General features: G+C 35.2%; 1 protein-coding gene across 2 annotated transcripts; it reads left to right on the top strand.

Annotated features, from left to right (window-relative positions):
• The first annotated feature begins 3833 nt into the window (after positions 1-3833).
• LOC100258836 (MAG2-interacting protein 2) lies at positions 3834-18709 on the top strand. 2 transcript variants are annotated; one of them, XM_059743342.1, is made up of 12 exons: positions 3834-4328; positions 4436-4478; positions 5174-5347; positions 5527-5728; positions 5952-6175; positions 6751-7753; positions 9397-10376; positions 11309-11397; positions 12722-13081; positions 14081-15320; positions 15487-15752; positions 15854-18709. In XM_059743342.1, exons 1-12 carry the CDS (start codon positions 4245-4247, stop codon positions 18476-18478), a joined length of 7290 nt encoding a protein of 2429 aa, XP_059599325.1. In that variant the 5' UTR covers positions 3834-4244; the 3' UTR covers positions 18479-18709. The 2 variants fall into 2 exon arrangements, with proteins under 2 accessions (XP_059599325.1, XP_019081692.1); XM_019226147.2 differs by lacking the exons at positions 3834-4328; positions 4436-4478; positions 5174-5347 and having other exon boundaries at positions 5579-5728; positions 5933-6175.
• The last annotated feature ends 599 nt before the right edge of the window (positions 18710-19308 follow it).

The raw sequence follows: 19308 nt of genomic DNA, 5'->3' as shown, positions 1-19308 counted from the left end.
AAGATGCATTCACAATATGGTTTATGGATTATCCAAATGCTCTTAGAGTTGGTTTAACAACTTATTTTCCTTCGTAGATGTTATTTGCCTTAAACCCTCAAAAGCTTTAAAATATATTGATATCACAATCACCTCATGCAATATATAGTGTTTTCTCACACCACATCATATGGTCGATTTTTATACCATTTGTAACAATAATCCGTTCATATAGTATTTTTGGTTTATTCTGATACTATTTGTTCACTTCTATATTGATTTAAAAGTTGGTTAATAAGAGTCACTACATGTATATAGTTTCGGGCATATCTTTTTCCTTCATCTAATATAGAATAATAGAGTCGGTGTTCATTCTTAACAGTAAAACCAATAATCATTGCCACAAGGACAATAAACCAAATGAATGAGAGATTATATAAATGTACAATCATGTGATTGTTCTATGTAAAAGGCAGTGAGAGGAAAGCTAAATGTTCCCCATTGTGCCTTAGGTTTGGTTAAAACACTGGAAAGCACTATGGGAGAAGATCATAAAGCAATGGATGGGATTAATTGTCAATTTGTGAACAGTTCTTTGTTTGCTTAATGCCATATTTCTTATACCAACCATTTGTTAAATGTAATCGAGGACAGCAACCCACCAAACAAGGTCGTTTCAATCAATTCTATGTCCATAATCTCTTGGAAATCTTTGGCATATATATAGAGGATCTAAAGGATTAATAGAATCTTCTTTTCCTAGTAAGGAAATTGAAAGGTTCTTTTCTTTTCCTTTTAGTATTCTTGTTCGGAATCGATCATTGACTCTGCTTAGTGGTAGGCTAAAATGTATTATGCTGGTCAAAAGGGGACTGTTATTTGTTCATTTCTCCCTTCATGAACACAAAAAGAAGACGTTAGACACGGATTATAGACACGTATTGAGAGGTGTAAAGGTCTAGTTTGGTTGGTTTATGAAAGAAAAGTTAATCGAACTACGGTCAAACAAGTCTCTTTGTTGTCAAATAGGATCGATCTTATTGGCTTTTGGTTTTCCCATAGTGTGATCATGATATTTTTTACGAGGCAAAGTCCACAACCAAACTGCAAGGCATTAGTCTCACCTCGAGTATGGACAAAGCTGAGCTAGCAGCGATTGCTTCGCTGTTAGTAGAGTTTTTAAACTTGGGCATAATTTTAACAGATATATATACCATGTTCAATTTGTCGTTAATGGGTGGATTTAATTCAATGTAGATCCTAATATATTCCCATGTATTCAATAAAGTTTAAAGGCTATTCTTAGGAGGGGTGGTTATAGGGCTTATTGCTTAACATGCCGGCAAAGTTTAGGAGAGGAGGCAAGGTTCATTTCCACATTCCACCCTTTATAGTCTTTGGATTTCTAGCATGGAATAAAAACTTTGGTTATGTCTCGGGTCTTCTACTTTTCCTTTCTATTTTTTTTTCTTTATATTTTTTTTTCTCAAACTTGCTAAAATCAAATATGACTAAGTGATTATTGGTAACTTACAAAAGACTTTAACTCGTAAAATAAAAACTCATTGACCGTTCCTTTAGTTTCAATAGGAGTATAGTGAAATGTAGAACAATTTTATTTTTTAAAGTGTAGACAATATCTTAGAAGGGTTGAACAAGGTTGAGTTCAACCTTTCGTCTAGATATAGGGCACACCATATCTCATTTTAAGGTCGTGTTTGGAATGTTGAAATTGAGAATGAGAATGAGAAATTCATTTCATTCTTTTTTTGTTAACATGTTTGGATTATTTTTTTAAAGATATGAATCAAAATTTATTGTTATAGAAACCAAATTATACTTTTATTAGGATTTTGATTTTTTTTTTTCCATTAGAATATGATTCACGTTCATTCCCAATTTTATTTCCATATACCAAACACACCATAAAAATTATTAATCTCTATCTTAAAAAGTTTAATATTATGATTTAGGTTACCTATCTTTACTTTAAAAAGTTATCAATTAGTTACCATTTTAAGCATACCAAAAAAATTATTAAATACTATTTAGAGCCCATTTGGTGGTAATTTTAGAAAGTGTTTCTAACATTTTTAACATTTGAAATTTTTTATCATTCAAGTGTTAGAAAAACTAGAAACGTTTTGTAGAATTACTATCAAATATACTTTGAAACACTTGGAAGCTACTAAAATCATAATGAAATCTTTTTCCACCAGGGGTCTAGCTTGAATTTTGGTGGCCAATATGAGAGATTTTCTCAACCAAATAAATTTTAAAAGTCAACAAGGTGAATTTAGGATATTATCAACCTTGTTCAAGAACTTAAACATTCGTTTTATTCTTAAATCAAACTCATGATTGGGTGGGGTGAGTTCAAGAAGAAATTTGAACAAAAATAATGTTCGACGAGCATAGATTAATGATATTCAAATAATGAAAAAGAATTAAAAGTATATAATAAGATTCAATGTTTTAAGGTTATGAAGACTACAAGTAAAGTTAGGAACGGTCTAAGTGTAGGTTTATTATTGATGATGGAAGGTAGTATCCAAAGGGTTTTCATGTGGCACCTTGTGGGCCTTGCCCTTTACAACAAACAGACAATCATCATAGTGACATTAACTTTAATATCTAATTTCAAGAAATGATAAAAAAAATTAGCATGCGAGTCGGTGAGGAAATAACCCTTATAGATTATATGCTAAAGAGCACAATATTTTATAATAATAATGATAGTTGATTAGTGGGCCTAAACGAACTTTGTAATTTTAACATCTATTCAAAGCAAAGTGACATAAAAAGCCAAAATCTACTCAAAAATTAAGTTTTAAATGATATTCTAAATCTACCTTTACCTAGATTAGGTCTTTATTCAAATTCCTCTCAATCGAGGCATACTTTTAAAACAAAAACTTATCTTATTACCTATCTTATTGCGATCTCCACTTCATATGTTTAGGTCCAACCTTGGGGCTTGAGTCACAAAGGAGTTAATGAGTTAGATCTAGCCTCTAAAAAATATAAGAAATGTTAGCTCGACGTACGTAGGATCCCTAACCAAACCTTATTACACTTGGCTAATGGACTTAACTAACTTGTGTACATCAAATCCGTTGTAGTCTAGGCTATCAATTCATAAATTGTATTAGACGAAGGTAAGATAGTGTTTGTTTTTTGGCTGAATAAAAAAAAACTAAAATATTTAGTTTTTTCTATTTAATTAAAAGTAACTTATTGACATTAACCAATATAATTAAATTAAACTTGTTGATAATAAGTTTACTTTAATTATGTCGGTTAATATCAATAAGGTACTTTTAATTGAATAGAAAAAACCAAATATTTGAGTTTTTTCTATTTAACCAAAAAACAAATACCACCTAAGTTCATATATAATATTGAATGTGTTGAAGTTTGATCTAACTATGCAATATTCAATCTTTATCATTATAATCGTCTTCAACACTTTCTTTACAAATTATTTATCAAAATGGTCATTTCTAAAACAATGGTTAATAATTTTAGAACATGTTTAGTTCTTGAAAGTTAGGGAAAGAAAATAAAGAAAAAAATTATGAAAAAAGATAACTAATTATATTTGACAACTATTTTCAAGAAGAATTTTTTATTTTTTGGAATATAAAAAATAGGTTATAAAATTATTTTTTATTCTTAAAAACACAAGACATGATGTTTTTAAATAACATATTTGAATTATTTTTATTTGTTTTTAAAAATTATTTTTAAAATAATTATACTAATATAGAGGATGATTAAAAATAGAGTATTATTAAATATAAAAATTATTTATAAAACATACTTACAAATATTAAAAATAAGTGAAAAACACATGGACTTTTGTGTTATATTCAAAAAAAAAAAAAAAGGGAAAAAGGAAAAAGAAGGGTTACGGTCCTATGGATTCTTTCAGATAAAGATAATAAAGGAAAATGGAAAAACCGGAGACGGTGTCGTTTTGCAGGCGAAGGATACAAAACGGTGCGTTTCAGGTGGTCACCTCTTCTCTGTTCTCTGAGCTGCCGTCATCGTTGTACGGAGAGCATGGCAAAACCCTAGAACAAAATTCCATATATCCCCACTTTCCACAAATTCAAATTTCTCGGGAAAATTTTGGCCTAGCATTTTCGTATTCACAATCTTTTGATTGATAGCCGCGTCATCAAATTTTCTCGGGAAAATTCTCTCTCCCACGCACTGCTTTCTTATAGTGTTTGAGGTGTTGGGAGAGGCATAGTTTTTATATGGGGGAAACGGTGCGGGAAGTGCTCTACGAGACGCGAAATCACGCTTCCAGACCTTATTGTTCCAATTACCCTCCTCAACAGGTCCAGGACCTCACTTTTGATTCTCCATTTTGCTGAAATTTGCTTTAATTTTCCATTTTTCCTTAATAAACCAATCAATGTACTTATTACTTTGTTTTTCGATTCAGCTAAATGAAGGTGCCAAAGGGAGTTTTCTGTCATTGCCTCGAGGTATGTGTAATCTTTGATATTTAGTCGTATTTTTCTCTTCATGACAGTTCAAAGCAATGGATTTTGATCCATTGTTGATTTGATCACCTTGTTTGCATTCATAACTTTTATGTTCTATATGTGCACTTTAAACGCTTAGTTCATGTTGAATTGTTGTTGAAGTTTATGTGATTTAAATGCTTTTGGCATCAGTTAGATGAGTGTTTTTATAATGATATAATTAAAAAAGAAACCAATACTCAAGCTATAGGTTTATGGAGAGATTAATAATATAAATGTGTTCTTGTCTGAGTTACCCATTTGGGTCATTTTTCACCCTTGTATTTGATTGAGGAGATTGTTCGGGTTGTCAGCAATTTCTGCTATATGTTGGATCTAACTGAGAGGGAATGTCCAAAAGGGCTTATGGTACTTTTAATTGGTTTGTTAGTTATGCTTCATCTATGCCTTTGATTCATGTGATATATCTAATAACATAGGACGATTGCATTCATGAAGTGGGATGGTCAAAGGTTGTACTGTTTTTCTCGAGTTATGCAATATAAGAAGAACAAATCATCATTGTTGTTCATGAACTTCTATCACTATGATAAACCCAAGCAACTTGTGCATTTGTGTATTTCCTTGCCATCAAATGTTATTATCTTGATGTCATTCCTTTCCTTCTTGTCCTTTTCCCCTTAAATTTTATGAAGGTTTGAGTCAGATTAAAGAGAAATGGAGTGATTATAGGCGTCCAAAAAAATTGAAGAGATGGGTATCCTTGTTTGTCTCCCTGAGGGGTGAACGTGTGGCTGTAGCTGCTGGAAATCAGATAACCATTTTGCAGAAGGATGATAACTACCAGGAGCCATGTGGCATTTTTACAAGTAAGATTAATTCATGATTTCATAGAATAATGTCTATGAAATAATGGTACAGAAATTGTTACCGTGGTGTTATTATGTCATGTCGTATTTAAACAACTTTCCCATCCCTGGGTTAGCAATTGATGGTCTCATCAAATTTTGTTGACTAAAACTGTTGCATACTTTCATAATGCAATCAGGTAACAGCCTTGGGACATTTATATATGGAGCCTGGTCAGAATCTCATGATGTTCTTGGAGTTTGTGATGACTCTGAAACTCTATATTTTATCAAAGGAAATGGTGAAGAGATGGCAAGAAGTACGAGGGCACATTTAAAAGTTTCTTCACCGATAATAGGCCTGATTCCGCAGGATGATTCTGATACAAGAGGATCTTGCTTGTAAGTATTGATTCTTGTTCAGCAGCTGCTGCATGAAACGCCCATAAGATAATTTCTTATGAGTTTCTTGTCAATCTTGGGTTATGTAGATGGAGGTTTTTGTTTTAGAGTTGATATAATCTCAGCTTTTATGTTTTATTTTTAATTTTTGTTTTTTCGGTTCAACTACTTCAGAAGTCATTGTAACTTTGATACCTGCTGAAGTGAATGGAAATGTTTATAGGTGTAGCTTCAATCTTCTTACATCAGATGGCTTCCTTCATAATATTGAGATCAGTCAGGATCCAGCTGTCTCCATTTCATCCTTTCGCACCTCGAGTAATGGCCTGACTTTAAAGAAGCAGTTCCCACAACATGTTTTCTGCTTGGACTACCATGTAAAACTTTCTTTGCTTATCGTGGTTGGTAGCGCCAGTAGCATATCAATCACCTCTAGTGGTACCACTGGTATGATTTTATACTTTTTGTTTCATTTTATTTTAGCCATAATCTTTAAGTGAAAATCTGAAATTTTAGCCAGCCTTATAGCTTTGTGTGCTTTTACGACTGCAACCAAACAAACAATATATCTCATCTATGAGGTCTGCCTGGTAAAACAAATAGGAACAATTAGAGGTCTTTTGACCATTCTGTTCCTTTAAATGCTGGATTTTTTTCTTTTGTTGCCAAGAAGGTTCTCAGAAAACATTCTCATCGGTTCAGAGTTGTCTTTATGCTAATTTCGGCACAGGCAAGTGGCAACTTGTTCAGTGTAGAAAATATGTTGGGAGGTCCTAAGCTACTTTGTAGAGAGCCATATACAACTTGGCAGCTCATGCTTTAGTTCTAGGTTCAAGTCCAAGATGACATCATATTTTAGTTGAATAATGTTAAGATTTTTATTTATTTATTTATTTATTTTTTATTCTTTTCTATCATTTTCAGTGAAGTGTGAACATGAACAAGAGCCTTTCAGATTTTAGTAGGCAGGTCAAAGATCTTCTAAACTTAAGTAGTTTATTAATTGTATGTTTTTCTTCCAGGATCCCATCATCTTTCTCTTTGGCGTAGAAGTAGTAGCTTAGATCTGGAACCAGTGTGCTCTACTCAGGTTGAAGGCTTATATTCCAAACCAAAAGGTTATATCGGTCAGATAACATCCTCAAAGGTGCTAATCTCACCACATGGGAAATTCGTGGCTACTCTAGATCTGACAGGATGCCTGGATATTTTTAAGCTGGATGGAGAATGCTGTTCCCTTTCAAGTTTTGCTTATGGAATGAGAAATGACTCACAAGAGACAGACAATTTGTCAAATGAAGTGGGAAAATTCTTAAATGGTATTGTGGATTTCACTTGGTGGTCTGATCATACCCTTGTACTTGCCAAAAGGAGTGGCACAGTGATCATGCTTGACATTCTTAGTGGTATAAAACTTCTGGGAAATGATCCTGTATATTCTATGCCTGTTTTAGAAAGAGTACAGCAGTTCCAAGGACAATTTTTTCTCTTAGAGAGCACTTCATCCGAGGAGAAACACAATATATCTACTCATGGTGAAACAGGTGATTTGCATCATATAGAGCTGGTTACAGAAGATAGACTTAATCAGGCTGACATTGCTAGATTACAATGGAGCTTGATATCATTTTCAGAGAGATCTGTTCCTGAAATGTATAATATTTTAATTAGCAATACAAAATATCAAGCAGCCTTGGAATTTGCTGTTCGCCATGGACTGGATACAGATGAAGTTTTAAAGTCACAATGGTTGCACTCTGGCCAAGGAATAAATGAAATAAACACGCTTTTGTCAAATATTAAAGATCAAGATTTTGTATTATCTGAATGTGTTAATAAAGTTGGACCAACGGAAGATGCTGTGAAGGCTTTACTTGCCTATGGGCTCCATCTAACTAGTCGGTGTAGGTTTTCTGAATCAGATGATCATGGGAATGGCCAAATTTGGGATTTTCGTAAAGTAAGACTACAGTTATTGCAGTTTAGAGACAGGCTGGAGACATTTCTTGGGATAAACATGGGCAGGTATGAGTCATATGACATAATTGCTTGATTTTTCCCCCCTAAAAACCTGCACTTTTTAAAACTAAATATAGTTATTTGAGTGGTGTTTTGATTAGATTTTGGATGAATTCCCTAGTTAAGCTTGGATGATTGTGCATGTGTGCTGAAAGGTGAAAGCCTATCTATAGATATTAGAGATGGAATATCCTTCCCCTTGCTGTGGGGTTTTCTTTTGCTATATTACCATATAAATTCCTGCATTCCAATTAGCATTTGTTTCGTTGCTTACCTTTTCTTGTATGCCTTGTTCTTCATCTTCTTTATTAATGAATTATCTACCTCGTGAATTTTATGTGCTTTTGATATCACGAGAGGCATAATTTTGAAATCATGAATCTGTATGCTCCTTTTCCGCTTCTATGGTCAATGACAGTGGAATGGGTATGAGAACAATATAAAACTGTTTATAGAAATAATTTTTTTTTAGGTAATAAACATTGAAATATACAGCAAAAAAAAAAAAAACAGTACACTCAAGTGGATAGGACACATACTATGAGCACCAAATGACTTTGCCACAAAAGAAAGAGAACAAAAAACAACTCTCTCTCTCAACACAATCCTAACTAATCTACAAAATCAATCAAACAATGTAACTCATGAGAAAGGTTACTTAGAAAAGAAAATTTCAGCTTTTGATCAAACTGCCCCTCATTTTCGAATGCTCGTTGATTTCTTTTCTTTCACCATTGAGGAGTAGCTTTCTTTACCTTCTTCCATTTTCTTCCTACAAAGAAGTCATGCAAACTTAAAAAAGTTTCTTTGACTGTAGAAGCGAGCACCCAAACTCTGTCAAATAAGGAGAACAATAGCTTCCATAAAACTTTGATTTGACATAGTGAAGGAGAATGTGATTAATTGATTCCCCTTCATTTTTACACAGAAAACATCTATTTGCACGAGATTGCTTTGAACCACATGAGCAACTAACTTAAATGAATCCTCACAAAAAACCTACATATCATCTTTAAATGACAGGTGGGACACCTCCACTCCCTAGCCGCCTTTCCCCCTCACCTTGAAGCCTAACAAATAGCCACCCCCTTGCCTTCTCCAAAGACGACTCAATGCCTCCATTGCCAACACAAATAAATAAGGCGAGAGATGGTCCCCTTGTCTCAATCCCCTAGAGCTCTAAAAAAACCAAAAGGGTTACCATTTACAAGAACAGAAAACTTTGCGATTAATATGCACCATTAAACCTATTCAATTCATTTCTGGCTGAATCCCATCTTTTCAAGAATTTCTCAAGACTTTCTACCGGGACTTGGAAATCTACCTATGTTTCTCAAATGCTAGCTTAAGATTATCATTCCCATATGGATTAACTAAAAATTATTGACTTTGTAAGTATTAATAATTTTATTGTGTATTTTCGTTCATTTTACTTTATTTTCTTTGATGAGTATGAAGAATTCATTAATTTTATATTATTATGCCCTTCCCTAATGTTGCTGAATGCTTTCTTTACAAAAAGGAAATGTGTTTAAAGTTTACACTTTGTATCATATTATTAAGCTTTTTTGAGGATTCTTGTCTAGTTTGGGTTCCATTCTTCAGATGGTTTCCACTGACTTGCAACTTAACAACCTAGTCTCGTACAGGTTCTCTGTGCAGGAATACAACAAATTTCGCATTATGCCTATCAATAAAGCTGCTGTTGCACTTGCTGAAAGTGGAAAAATTGGGGCCTTAAACCTCCTTTTCAAGCGTCATCCTTATACACTCACTCCTTCCATGTTGGAAATTTTAGCTGCTGTCCCTGAAACAATTCCAGTTCAAACATATGGGCAGCTCCTTCCTGGGAGGTCTCCTCCTACCAGTTTTGCTCTGAGGGAAGAAGATTGGGTTGAATGTGAAAAGATGGTAAGCTTTATCAACAGACTACCTGAGGATAAAGACAGCAGCGTTCGCATCAGAACTGAACCCATTGTGAGGCAGATCTTGGGATTCTCTTGGCCATCAGCTGATGAACTTTCTAGTTGGTACAAGAATAGAGCTAGAGATATTGATACTTTTAGTGGGCAGCTAGACAACTGCCTGTGCTTGATTGATTTTGCTTGTCGTAAGGGGATTGGGGAATTGCAGCAATTCTATGAGGATATCACATACTTGCACCAGCTTATATATTCTGATGGCAGTGATTCTGAAATAAATTTCACCATGAATCTTTGTGCATGGGAACAGTTATCTGACTATGAGAAGTTCAAGATGATGCTTAAGGGAGTCAAAGAAGAAAATGTCGTTGAAAGATTACGTGATAAAGCAATTCCATTTATGCAAAATAGTTTTCAAGATGTAACGTCACTTTCTGAAGCTCTAGTGGCAGATAGTATTTTTTCTGTAGATTATAAGAAGGCTGAGTCATTTCTGGTTAGATGGCTGAAGGAGGTTGCTTTGGAGAATAAATTAGACATTTGCTTGATGGTCATTGAGGAAGGGTGCAAGGACTTTGAAAGTACAGGCATTTTCAAGGATGAGGTTGAAGCTGCATATTGTGCTCTGCAGTGCTTATATTTGTGCACTGTTACAGATAGGTGGAGTACAATGAGTGCCATTTTATCAAAGCTTCCACATGTACAAGGTAAGTTGTGCTGTGTATGGATTTGATCTCAATCATGATAAATGATGTTTCTATTTATAGTCAGATATTATGATGGGATGGTCAGTCTTCACATTTGGATGAGGTTAGAGTACTCATGGCTTGGGATTAGACCAGGCTAAATGATCCAAAATAAACTTTCTCTAAAAAGTAGCTTAGGTTAAAACATTTTCATTATTGCATTTTTTCATACAGGAAGCAACTTTGCTTGTGTTTTCTGTGACAGTACATTGGAGATTTCATGGTTGAGAATCATCTTGAAACCAAGAATAAAAAGGATCATTAAAGAAAAAATTTCTTAATCCCTTATGGTAAAAAACACCAAAGGAACATGGTCATATACCATGATATCCAAAAGTTTCTTTTGTCCAAAATTTTCTTTTATTATGATCCAATTTTTTCAGAAATTTGTTAATCTGGAAACCATGTTTTTTTTCCTACTGTATTGCAAGGTAGCAACAGTGTGTAGTGTATGCTATGGAGATCCCCTGTATAACAGAGTCTAGTCATAGGGTAGCAACCTGTTGATATACAACTCTATACAAGCTAGTTTGGAACTTAATGCTAAGACTATAATTACATAACTCAAAAACGCCTTGCTTCATGGCCGCACCTGACTCTTTGATTTGTGACCTCATAATTAGAGTTGATTCCTAGTTTGCCCTGTTATTGTTTCAGCAAGGAAACATATATGGTCAATCGTTTCCTCTTTTCCTTTTATTGTTTAAATTTGGATGTACATCTGGCATTCCAATAGGATTCCATAAATTCAAGGTGGTGTTGCAGTGCATGACCATTTTTTGTATATATGTGTACTTGTAGATTTAAATATATATCTAATCAAATCAATATCACCATCTTGGGTACTGGATTTTGTCTCCTTGAACATAATGGGGAATATCTATGCCTGACAGATACTGAAAAATATTTCAAGGGCCTTGAGCAAAGACTTAAGCTGGCTGAAGGACATATTGAAGCTGGGCGGCTGTTGGCATATTACCAGGTCAGAGTTATGCTCTGCATGAGTGATTCTTTTGGGTTTTGGATATTTTATAGAGGGAATTATATGGATGGGATCTCTGTAATTGCTTTTTTGGGAGAATGTGTCACTAGAAATTGATGCTGAGTGCTAGTTATTCTCATTTTGGTGTCCCCAGAAACTAAACTGCAACCTGGCTGACAAATGATATAGGGGTTATATGGTATATTTTATAGCCATCTTCCATTGATTAGTCTTCCCTATTAAACTGGAAGCTGGGATGGAATGGTATGGTAAATGCATCTTCTTGATTCAAAGTAATTGGTTTTGCCTTTGTACCTTATTTGTCTAGAGCTGAATGTGAATCTATTTAAATCAGTTCAAAACAATCGAAATAGTGAGAATATTGAGAATATTCTTAGTTTCTATCTCTACTGAAATAGATGACTGGAATAGAGAGAATATTCCCTTTCTGGAACTGAAGGGAAAAAAAAAAAAATCAACTGTAGGTACTGTGGATAATTAGAACAAGAGTGACTATAGTACATGACTTTTGATAAATGTAAATGTTATAACCTTGGATAGCACCATAGACTATCACATGCTTGCATGATGTGGGTTCTGGCTTTCTTGTATTTTATGGAATTCCCCTCATGAGGCTATGATTCATTACTTGAACTGCATTATGGTAGTTTACCTGGTTTTATGAGAGGGAATTGTGGGAAAACACTAGAAGATACAGCTTCTGTAACCATCTAGGGAGCAGTATGGTGCATTTACTGTAACATCTCAAATGACCAGCTGTCTTCTATCATGTTCCTGGAGAAGGTAGCCTATGGAGTGAAGTTAATGCTAATTTTTTTTTTTTTCTGCCAGTATCAAATGATAGTTTGGAGTTAGAACTTCAGTGTCTTCTACGTATAGAGAACAATAGTTATGCATGGAATTTTCTAGCATTCCCAATTATATATTTGCAATGTGGAATTCCTGATTCTAACATTGTGTCAAAAATGATAGGAGCCATTTTATGCTAGAGAACAATAGTTATGCATGGAATTTTCTCGCCTCCCCAATTATATATTTGCAACGTGGAATTCCTGATTCTAACAGTGTGTCAAAAATGATAGGAGCCATTTTATGCTAGAGAAAAATAGTTATGCATGGAATTTTCTAGCCTCCCCAATTATATATTTGCAACGTGGAATTCCTGATTCTAACATTGTGTCAAAAATGATAGGAGCCATTTCATGCTGCGATTCATGATTACTGTAGTATATTGTTGATGATTATGCATATAATTGACTGTGACAGGTAGACTTAGTGTTTAATCGCACGTATTTGTATTCAGGTTCCAAAGCCATTAAATTTCTTTGTAGAGGCACATTCAGATGAAAAGGGTGTAAAACAGATTCTTCGTCTCATACTTTCAAAATTTGTTCGTCGACAGCCCAGCCGGTCAGATAATGATTGGGCAAACATGTGGCGTGATATGCAGTACTTGCAAGAAAAAGTATTTCCTTTTCTGGATCTAGAGTATATGTTGACTGAATTCTGTAGGGGACTGCTGAAAGCTGGGAAGTTTTCTCTCGCAAGGAATTATCTAAAGGGTACTGGTCCAGTTTCTTTGGCATCAGAGAAGGCAGAAAATCTAGTCATTCAAGCTGCAAGAGAGTATTTTTTCTCAGCTTCAAGTCTCGCTTGCTCCGAAGTAAGTCATTAACAGGTTATATTCTATGATTGTCTAGGAGTATTTAAGGAATGGATTAATACATATTCAAGATTCTAAATTGTAATTTATTAATACGGCAAACTTCATACATGGTTTTATGTCTGCTTGGGAAGCTATAGAATCGCATCAGCACATCGTGATGCTGCTTTCCTTATCGTTGCACTTCTTTTTCTTGTAGTCCTATTGTTGTGAGTTCTTGCACAACACACATTCAAAAAATTGGACATCATACATGACATGATAATTCCCTTCTGATGCTGATTTCATTTTGGTGTGGATGTGGTACATGATCCAACCTAGCAGCAGAAAAGCTATGGAAATGATCATGTTTATGCAATTCTAGGTGAATTCATAATGGCTAGGCTACTTGTTATTTTATTGTCCACATTCTTCACCTCTCCTTTTCTAGCTTGGATACACAAAACCCATCTTGCAACTTTTTCCCTTTCAAAAGTTTTAGTCCTGATGAGTTGGTTTCAATGTACAAAATTATTAGACCAGTAAATTTATAATTTTGCTTTGATGACACAGTCCACCCTAAAGGGAGGTTGGAAATTTGCTAAACATGGACCACAAGGTCTAGGTTTGGCAGATTTACCAATGGAGTATTTCTGTGATGTTAATCCTATGATTTATTCAAGCACAGGAAACCTCATTAATAGCTATAATGTACAAAATTACATTTCATGTATACTGTTTAGATCCTGTGTATTTTTAAAAACCTAGAGATTCTAAACTTCCATGAGTGTTACTTATAATTAACAGCTACTTCACTGTTGTCATAAAAAACTAATGAGATACACCAGGGGTTGTCTTCCTGAATATGCAGCATGATCAATATAATTTAATGTTATTGTGATTGAGACATTCTCAAAAATCTAATTTTGTTAAAAGTTAAATATATTCTAACTCTGATCTTTGCCGCAAAATATCCCCATTCAAATTCGTCACTGATTATGCTGCTGTAACTTGTTTCAGATCTGGAAGGCTAAGGAATGTCTGAAGCTCTTTCCAGGTAGTAGAAATGTCAAAGCAGAGGCTGATGTAATTGATGCTCTCACTGTTAAACTTCCAGAACTAGGAGTCACTCTTTTGCCAATGCAATTTAGGCAAATAAAAGATCCTATGGAAATCATTAAAATGGCAATAACAAGTCAAGCTGGAGCTTATCTGCAGGTTGATGAACTCGTTGAAATTGCCAAACTCCTTGGATTGAATTCTCAGGATGATGTATCAGCTGTTGAAGAAGCTATTGCAAGAGAAGCTGCGGTTGCTGGTGATCTACAATTGGCCTTTGATCTCTGCCTTAGTTTGGCAAAGAAAGGACATGGTCCCATTTGGGACTTATGTGCTGCTATAGCAAGGGGTCCTGCTCTTGAAAACATGGATATAAATTCTCGAAAGCAGCTACTGGGTTTTGCCTTGAGTCATTGTGATGAGGAATCCATTGGTGAACTGCTACATGCATGGAAAGATCTAGATACGCAAGGCCAGTGTGAGACATTGATGATGTCGACAGGGACAAATCCTCCCAATTTCTCAATTCAAGGTTCCTCTGTTATCTCACTTCCAGTTCACAGTATTCAAGATATTATTAATCTAAGAGATTGCTCTAAACTAGTTGAAGGGGTTGACAATGTTGATCAAGAAGATCATTTCAATGACATAAAAAACATGCTTTCTGTTGTTGCTAAAGATTTACCCTTGGAAAATGGGACTGATTGGGAATCTCTTTTGAGAGAGAATGGAAAAATTTTGTCTTTTGCTGCATTGCAGCTTCCATGGTTGCTTGAATTGAGTAGGAAAACAGAACATGGTAAGAAATATATTCCTAGCTCAATTCCTGGAAAGCAGTACATAAGTGTGAGAACTGAAGCTATATTGAGCATTCTGTCCTGGTTGGCAAGGAATGGTTTTGCTCCTAGAGATGATCTGATTGCCTCTCTAGCAAAATCAATTATAGAACCACCTGTTACTGGGGATGAGGATCTCATGGGTTGCTCCTTTCTGCTAAATCTTGTGGATGCCTTTAATGGGATTGAAATAATAGAAGAGCAGCTGAAAACAAGATTGGATTATCAAGAAATTTCTAGCATGATGAAGGTGGGGATGACATATAGTTTAGTACACAGCTCTGGAGTTGAGTGTGAAGGTCCTGCCCAGAGGAGGGAGCTGCTGCTGAGGAAGTTTCAGGAGAAGCACATGTCACATAGTTTGGGTGATTTTCTTTCTGCTTTATTTGACTCCTAAAATCTAGAATGGAACACTTTCATTTACAATGCTTGTGGTTTTCAAAAAATTACTTGAAAGAGGATATTGTTTGTGTTATTTTCCAAGCTATTACATTATTATATGATTTCTCATGTCCAATCTTTTGAATTCAGATGAAATAGACAAACTTGACAAAGTACAATCTACTTTTTGGAGAGAATGGAAACTAAAATTAGAAGAGCAGAAGCGCTTAGCAGATCATTCTAGAGTATTAGAGAAAATAATTCCTGGAGTGGAAACTGCCCGCTTTTTGTCTGGGGATTTTGCCTACATTAAGAGTGTTGTTCTCTCACTAATTGAATCAGTAAAGTTGGAGAAGAAACATATTTTGAAGGATGTATTGAAATTAGCTGATACATATGGCTTGAATCACACTGAGGTATGCAGTTTTGCATATATTAATCTTTCAAAGCATAATCTTAGAAGTAAAATGCATGCCTATTTTAATCTATTAATGGAATCTGTTTTAATTCCTTGTAGATGCTATTGCGGTTCCTAAACTCTGTCCTTATTTCTGAGGTTTGGTCTGAAGATGATATCATAGCTGAATTTTCAGAAGTTAAGGGTGAAATGCTTGCTTGTGCTGTTGAAGCTATCAAGATCATTTCCTTGATTATCTACCCCGCAATTGATGGAAGCAACAAACCACGCCTTGCTTACATATATAGCCTGCTTTCTGATTGCTACTTGAAGTTGGAAGAAATCAAACAACCATTACCAGTTATACATTCTGAGCCAGTACAAGCATCTACTATTGGGCTAGCTCATTTTTACAAGGTCGTTGAGCAAGAATGCAGAAGAGTCTCCTTTATTAAGAATCTTAACTTCAAAAATATTGCTGTATTAGGTGGTTTGAACATCAAATGCTTCAAAAGTGAAGTTCTCAATCACATTGATGAACATAGCTTGGAGGCATTGGCAAAAATGGTGCAAAACCTTGTCAACATGTATACTAACCCGATGCCTGAGGGTCTCATATCATGGCAGGATGTATACAAACACCATGTTCTGAGCTTGTTGATGGCTTTGGAGGCTAGAGCTAAAACTGATAACCATATTGAAAACCCTGAAAACCTTCAGAGCTTAATTAGTGAACTTGAGCAGAACTATGATTCTTGCAGACTGTATATCAGAGTCTTGGGACATTCAGATTCTCTGGACATTATGAAGAGATACTTCACAGTGATCATTCCTCTTAAGGGTTATTCAGAGGGTCTACCTGATAACTCAACATGGCAGGACTGCCTCATTGTGCTTTTAAATTTTTGGATCAAACTGACTGATGATATGATGGAAACTGTGTCCCATGAAACTTCAAGAGAAAAACTCGAGTTTGATCCAGAGAGTTTAACGAAGTGTCTCAAGGTTTTCATAAGGTTGGTGATGGAGGAGAGTGTCTCCCCCAGTCAGGGCTGGAATACTGTTCTTGGCTATGTCAATTATGGTCTGGTAGGTGGATCTGCTGTTGAGGTTTTCTTCTTTTGCAGAGCTATGGTTTTCTCTGGTTGCAGATTTGGAGCCATTGCAGAAGTATTTTCTGAAGCAGCATTGAAGTGTCCATCCAGCTCAACTTTGTTAATTGACATGGAAGGAAACTTTGATGGTGTTCAGGATCTTCCCCATCTCTATTTAAATATATTGGACCCCATTTTACAGAACTTGGTTGCTGAATCCCATGAACACCAGAATTTACATCGTTTGTTATCATCTCTGAGTAAATTGGAAGGTAATTTGGAGGACCTGACGAGGGTCAGGCATGCAGTTTGGGAGAGAATAGTCATGTTTTCTGATAACTTGGAGCTACCAAGTCATGTTCGAGTTTATGCTCTAGAGCTTATGCAATTCATCTCAGGTGGAAATATCAAAGGCTTTTCTGCTGAGCTGAAATCTAACATTCTTCCATGGGAAGATTGGCATGAGTTGCACTTCACAAGTAAAAGCAGCGAGACTACTACCAATCAAGGACTCCCAGATCATGCAGATACATCTAGCAGGTTTACGAGTACTTTGGTTGCCCTTAAATCATCCCAGCTGGTAGCAGCCATCTCATCCAGCATAGAAATTACCCCTGATGATCTTTTGACTGTGGATGCGGCAGTTTCACGCTTCTCAAGATTGTGTGGAGCTGCCACCACGGATCCTCATATTGATGCTCTGCTTGCTGTTTTAGGTGAATGGGAAGGGCTTTTTGTGATTGAGAGGGACTTTGAAACTTCTCCAGAAGCACATGATACAGGAAACAACTGGAGCAGTGAGGATTGGGATGAGGGCTGGGAAAGCTTTCAGGAGGAAGAACCGGCTGAGAAGGAAAAGAACAAAGAGAGTTCCTTCTCTGTTCATCCTTTACATGCCTGTTGGATGGAAATCTTCAAAAAACTCATTATGCAATCTCGATTCAGCGATTTGCTAAAACTGATCGACCGGTCATTGACAAAATCAAATGGAATGTTGCTTGATGAAGATGATGCCCAGAGCTTGACCCAGACAGTACTTGGGGTGGATTGCTTTGTTGCTCTGAAGATGGTGTTGTTACTGCCCTATGAAGCAATGCAGCTGCAGTGTGCAAATTCAGTTGAAGAAAAGCTAAAACAAGGAGGCATCTCAGACACCATTGGCAGAGACCATGAGCTTTTACTCCTTATATTATCATCCGGGATCATATCAAATATCATCACCCAATCTTCCTATGGTACCACCTTCTCTTATCTCTGCTATTTGGTTGGAAACTTCTCTCGCCAGTATCAAGAAGCCCAGTTATCAAAGCTCAAACATCAAGAATCAAACAATCCCATTCTGCTTCTCTTCAGAAGAACTCTCTTCCCTTGTTTCATCTCAGAGCTTGTCAAGGCAGACCAGTCGATTCTAGCAGGCCTGTTCCTCACAAAATTCATGCACACAAATGCTGCCCTCAGTCTCATCAACATCGCCGATTCCAGTCTTAGCAGGTACTTGGAAAGGGAGCTCCTAGCCTTGCAGGGTAAGGAGTTCGATCCCCAAGAGACTGGTTCCTGTGACACGTTGGGAAATACTGTTTCCAGCTTGAGAGGGAAATTGCGAAATTCCATCGAATCTGCATTGGCATCCCTTTCCAGCAATGTTAGGTAGAAGGGTTTTCTTGGAAGTTGGTTTGAACATGGAATTACAACTATTTTAGGGTTTGTATACACTGTCCTACAGATTTGGACAATTCTTTTGTCCATTTTTTTTTTTTTTTCTAAATTAAGGAGAGGTTGTTGGAGGGTGTTTGAGTTCTAAGAATTTATAGGTTTTGAGTTTGTACACTAAATATGGATTCTTTTTCTTTCACCCAGAAGAATACATTTGCATTACAATTTACAGTTGGTGCATTGTTGGTTTTCAAATATTAGTTCAAGGTATATTCATTTGATGAGTTAGGAGAATTTGCAAATTTCAGCCTAATCAGCCTGAAATTTTTGTAAATCCAGCGAATAATCTTGGAAATTCAAACAAAATTGTCCCCAAATATTTTTTTTGTTAAAATTTCTAGGAGTAATGCTTCTTAGAAGGTGTAGAAATGGCTCTAACAAAGTTTATTTCTACGCCATGGAATGTATGTTTAAGTATGAAGAGTTAGTCATTCGATTTTACAGCCAATGAAAATTCGGGACTAAGGAAAAATGCAAGGAAAAAAAGAAAAAAGTGGAGGAAAGAAATTTAATAATTTTAAAATATATAAAATTTTAATTATATTTAATTTATTTTCATTTTTTTTCTTGTTAAAATTAAATATTGAAAACTATTTTCTTCAAAATTAGATGGTATTTATTTTTTTACTTAATTTTAAATAAAACTTTTATGCTTAATAGTATTAAATATTATGTTATTTGTTTTTATCGTATTTTATTTTTATTAAGTATTAAAAAGTAAAAAAATATAATATATTATTTTTTTTATTTAGGAAAAAGTTTATAATA

Source organism: Vitis vinifera, chromosome 16 (genome assembly GCF_030704535.1).
Source record: "Vitis vinifera cultivar Pinot Noir 40024 chromosome 16, ASM3070453v1".
Taxonomy (NCBI): Eukaryota; Viridiplantae; Streptophyta; class Magnoliopsida; order Vitales; family Vitaceae; genus Vitis; species Vitis vinifera.
Note: the sequence above shows the minus strand (reverse complement) of the source record. Positions and strands in the feature narration are given on the sequence as shown.